The 5,476-nt window shown below is 39.4% G+C and overlaps 1 protein-coding gene across 1 annotated transcript in view; it reads right to left on the reverse strand.

Annotated features, from left to right (window-relative positions):
- Positions 1 to 4,814: 4,814 nt before the first annotated feature.
- The window catches only part of LOC122074301 (casein kinase II subunit beta-1-like), a 3,152-nt gene continuing 2,490 nt past the window's right edge, over positions 4,815 to 5,476 (reverse strand). Inside the window, exon 3 of the mRNA XM_042639132.1 lies at positions 4,815 to 4,859. Coding sequence (XP_042495066.1) covers positions 4,815 to 4,859 — 45 coding nt within the window. The remainder of the gene's footprint in view (positions 4,860 to 5,476) is intronic.

The following is a 5,476-nucleotide window of genomic DNA, read 5'->3' on the forward strand; positions in this document are numbered from 1 at the left end:
GGTTGATCATATCCTTCACCTCCCGCCCAGCTACATTGTTGTCACTTGTTCGCTTCAGACACATAACGATGGCCAGGTTGGGAGGCTCTATGGGCTTGCCCCGGTCTGCAAGTTCTTGCTTGAAATAAAGAGTTGGATCAATGGGTACAGTAATGCTCATGCATCGAGGGGGGCATGTTCCCTTCCTTTTTCCGGTATGGTTTTAGGTTGGGATGCTTGCTCAGTAGAGGAAGAAGAGATGAAATCTATTTTCAAAATTAAAGTTAACAAATGAATCTCTTATAACATTAATTTTCTTCAATGTTTGCAACTGAACAATTTCAATTTTCTTGACCAAAAATCTATCTGTTGATATTCAAGAAATTAATGAGATTTTGAAATTGAAATCATACCAAAGAGAGCCTTACTCTTACAAAGCTATATGTGTATGCTTGTAACGCATTGACAGATTTGAGTTGAATATTGAATTAGCTTTGTGGTTTTCGTATGCTGCTAAGAGCTACGGTTTGTGCAAGCCCAGTTAAGGGATTGTTTCCCTCTTTTCAGTCTCTCATTCTCCCTGGTTCAATTCTGTTGAGTCCCTTTCCAGGTGTGTTCTTCACCTTATCTCCCCTCTGTTCTCTTTTCCTAGTTCTTCCTTTTGTTCCTTGTTCTTTCCTTTATTTCTGTTACTGTTTCTCCTTTCCCTCTTGGGCAGTACTACTGAGGCTGAGAAGAAAAGCTTCATACCCATCATATCGTCCCATTTGGGCTGATATTTTGGGAATAAGCTGCCTTTCCTTGGGCAATTCAAACCCATAATCACATTCTCTAAGACTCCTCTCCGAGGTGAGATATCAACCTGACAACAAACCTGGTACTGAATTTAGTGCCTCTGATTTTAGCAAATTTTGATTAATTTTCAAGCAGATGCTTCAAGCAATATTGTTTGTTTGGATTCCTAGGGCCATGTATTCGCAACCTCATCCTAAAGTTAAAGTTCGATTGGTGTTTTTTGAGAGAGTTATCTCAATCGAAATCAAATCTGGTTACCATGCTGTTGAGAAGTTGTAAGGTTGAAGAAGACTTAGTCTTCTTATTTGCAAGTAAGGACAGGTTTTGAATAATTTCTCATACCCCCTCCAGTCTGACCTATTTTACAATTCACTCCATTGCGAGATTTAACAACATAAAAGCCCCTATTGCCTCAATTTAGTTACTTTTACACTCCTGATTCTCTTTCTTTCCCAAACAAGGTCCTAACTACTCCAGAATTAACAGAATTTCCACTATACCTTTAAATTGAGTTGTTTATTACTGTGGTAGGCCCATAGCGACCCAAAATTGGGGTTTTGTAACCTGGGGTTCGTCTAAACACAGATTTTTTATTTTTCAAAGCAAAGCAAACTAGATAATAAAAATATTTACATCATATCCCAAATAGTTAGAGATTGTTCGTCAAAGATTGCTTTGATTCAAAGCAAAGCAAACAGATTTATCTTGAAATGGTTGTGTGATGAGGTAAGCTTGGCTAGGTAATAAAACACTAGCAACCCCATGAGAAACAAAAATCACAGGGAACCAGAAAACTGAGAATATGAGTAAAAACTAAATTGGATCAGGACTAGCAAACCACATATCTGATAGGACTGAAACTAATACAAAATGGAGGTCCTAATGGGGTGAGTATATGGTTAAAATATCAAAGGAAGATGATGATGAGATTAAGAAAAACAAGCAAGGACAGAAATTAGAAACTGAGACATAATTAGAAATGTGAAGAAAACAACTAGAACTCGCAAATGGCTGATCAGATGAACATGAGACTTGGGTCGGATGCAGAGGAGTAGAGCAGCATACTAAAATTTGGAAACCATCTGACCATGGGTTAGGGAGATATTCATGTCTGAGACTCTGAAGTTCTATTGCACATTATCAAATTCGCATGACAAAAGGCTCTGAAGAAATATTGCAGAATGTCAAGGAATGTAAAAAGCAGCAAAGGAACTAAGAAGAGAAACTAAATAGACGTTAGGAGTGCCTATTAAAAGCTGTGGCTGAAGGTTTATGGTTGTTGGAACTTTTGCAGGACAGTGAGAAAGGAAAAGAAAATGAGATGAAGATGAAGAAGAGAAAGAAAATGATATGACCAAAGGTTTTACCACGTCTGGCCTCCGATTGGGCTTCACCACCCTCCCTCCAAGGCTTCACCACCTTGGCAGCTGCTACTGAATCATCACAGGTAACTCACGAAAGAGGAAAAACTATGTCTAGAACCAAAATCATGGGCATGCAGCATGCCCATCTCCTTCATTTATTTCTAATGGCCAGATTACAATAATAGAAACTCTCCTTGCTACTTGGCTTCCAAGAAAACTTTAGAATAGAAACTAATATGGTATCCTTTTAGAGGATCCATTGCTATTGCATGCAAAATAGAAAGTAACAAAATTAGAAAATTCTACTTAGTACAAAATTAGAAAATTCTACTTAGTATCTATCTTTACCACTAACTCATTACATAGAACTAGAAACTATTAGAAGCAGCTCCAAATCTCCAATCCACACAAACCAGCTTTCATGGAGCCCACCAAGCCATGTGCAAGCTTGGGCTAATTCTGGCTCAGTCAAGGTCCAGGCCCAGGACCAGAACCAGAACCATAGCCTGGCTTATGGACCAGGTTCTGGGCTAGGACCTTAAGAGGAGTCTGCTGCTCTCTTATGCCTAGGTGTATACACCTTTACTCCATTATTGTGTCCCATGTCATCAACAAAAAGCCTGAACAAACTCCCTACATCAATATCAGGTAGGCTTAGGCCCTACATCAATATCAGGTAGGCTTAGGCATGCAAGCTATGCAACTTTCCTCCACAAAAGGAAGGCGAGAACTTCACAAGTCTGAGAGCTAAGGGGGCAACTAAGGCCAGCTTAGGTAACACTCCGAAAAAGTATTTCCAGCATTTTTTGTTCTGTGGGAACCAAAAAAAACTGGAATGGTGTTTGGTATCTCCAGTTCGTTTTTCTGTTCTCCTGAAGTGAAATGGCAACTGGAACACCAAAAAAAAAAAAAGCTTCATCGTCCAAAAAGCAAATTGCAAGAGACAAATAGAGCTCCCCGACATCGGTAGCCTCGTCATCAGATAGCAGAAACCTCCCTCACACACCCCCAGTGACTGCTCCCCCCGACGCCCACCTCTCCCCACTGGCCACCCAGTCCCACAGCCCATCCCACTGCCCTGTCGCACAGCCACCTCTCTGTCTCCCCTCTCCCTCTCTATTTCTCCCTCTCCCCCTCTGGTATCTCTCCCCACTGTCCTCTTGCCCGCCACCCATCTGCAACTCTCTCTCTCTCTCTCTCTCTCTCTCTCTCTCTCTCTCACACACACACACACACACACACTCACACACCAGGGGATTCAATATTTTTCAATCGTTCCTCCAAAATAAAAGATGAAAAAGAGAGAGAAGGAAAGAAGAGAAAAGAGAGAAAAAGAAAATATAATATTGGAATTTGGAAACACACTATATTGAAGCCTCGAGATTACAGCGGTTGAGGTTTCCTTCTCCGATTCCGTTTTGGGTGTTTTCATTGCTTTCAATCCCTTATCACCTTCCCTTGTGTTAATTTCTCCAAGGCCTAAAGCCAAACACTCAAATTCAAGTTCTAATTCAAGATTTTTTTTTTTTTCTCGCGAGCTTTAATGCTGGATTTGATATCAACCTAAGGCTTAGGTAGTTCATCCTCCTTTGCTCTTCTGAAGGAAGTCCGTTTGGGTATGTTTGTGCTACAAATTAAGATTGCTCCTGATAATCCAGAGGACTATATTTTCAGGTCAGAGCTCAAGTCTTGGGTCATATCCTGCGATGGTGCAGTTCTAGGTTGTCCAATATGGTGGCTGTGGCCGTAAACAGCAGTTCTTTGAATGGTTTCCTACAGGAAATCCATCATTCCGTTGATGGAGTAACAATTATGGGTGACGCAACAATTAATCCAGTTCTATGCTCTAACCTATAGATCAACAAAGTGTTGATCTCAAAATTTCTCCTTGACAAAGAAATCCATTTTGGGGTGTACTTGTTGATAGATAATCCACTTTTAGGGCTTTTGGTCTGAGGATTTGAGGTGGCTTCTACAATCAGATTCTTGATATAAATCGGTCCTCCAGCTGCTGCGCTTCTTATATGGAGGAAATATGAGTACACAGAAAAGAAGGAATTATCAGATAGAGGTATTTCAACATCATGTGGTGGATGATCCTAAGTCCACATGAGACATCTCCAGTTGACTGGGATGCTTGTAACAGTTTGTAAATGGTTAACATTGCTCAAAACCTATTCGTTTGATAAATCCTGTGGCATTTGGTTGCTGTATGAATTCATGATCGCTGTCTCTCTTTCTCTCGTCTTGCTTTGATTTGGTTTACCCTTCTTTTCGTTTTTCATTTTAGGCTCTTCTTCTTTGTCTGGGAACTTTGGTGTTTCATCTGCACTTAATTGTTCTTGTGCAAAATCCATTCTAGAATCCCTGTTACATCTCTTGGACCCAGTGTCAGTAGCCTTGTGGTTTTCACAATTTCAATGGGAATAACTTCATAGTTTCCTCCCATCTTTGCCAAGTCGTAGTGCTTAGGAATACAGAGAAAGGGGCATGGACATTGACAGAGTAGGAGATGAAGATTGAGGAAGAAGGTGGGGGAAAGAACTCTTTTACCCCTAAATGTAATAGTAATTTAACTTATAAAGAGGCTACATTTGGTATTGTAGAAGTGCTTCCTATGTGTTGTTTAAAATGCCTTCTACAGACATTTCTACTTTTGTGATTCAGAAACATTTCTTACACACCGTCATCAAACACGGAAGTATCCTGCAAAAGCGTTCTCTGAGAGTTGAAACAAGAAAAACTTTTAAGCTCAAAAACACTTACGCAGAACAGAAGTCCTTTCATTTTTTTTATTTTTTTTTATTTTTTTTTATAGTCATCCAACTTGTAAGTAATTAAAATGGTTCTTTGAAGTATTTGTGAACCCTTTAGCACAGGATTGAAGGTTTCAAATCCTTCATTAGCTTATGGGCTATTCACCTCTAAAAGTAACGTGTGAGATGTATGCTTCAAACGGCAACAAATAGAGAAATAAATCACAAGTAATTAATAGAAATCCGGGGAAACTACAAAGGCAAAGGTGATGAACAAGAAGTGGTCCGCTAGTACCAAAGGCAACAAAGCAATGAAACAACAAATTTTTCCCCGTATTGGACTTGATTTACGTATAACTGCCAGTCATATACATATCATTCAAATTTCGATGCTTCGCCTTTTACCCAGGCAGTAAACCCCAATTTTCTTCAGATAAAAAGCCTTACCAAATAAACAACTAAAAAATGAATTGTATGATATTTTTATAAAGCAATAAGCACTAAAGTAATCAACACAAAACCAAAAAAGAACAAACCAATCAACATAATACAAACAGATAACTACAAGAGCACTTCACAACA

The sequence above is a fragment of the Macadamia integrifolia genome, chromosome 3 (genome assembly GCF_013358625.1).
Source record: "Macadamia integrifolia cultivar HAES 741 chromosome 3, SCU_Mint_v3, whole genome shotgun sequence".
In the NCBI taxonomy this organism is placed as follows: Eukaryota; Viridiplantae; Streptophyta; class Magnoliopsida; order Proteales; family Proteaceae; genus Macadamia; species Macadamia integrifolia.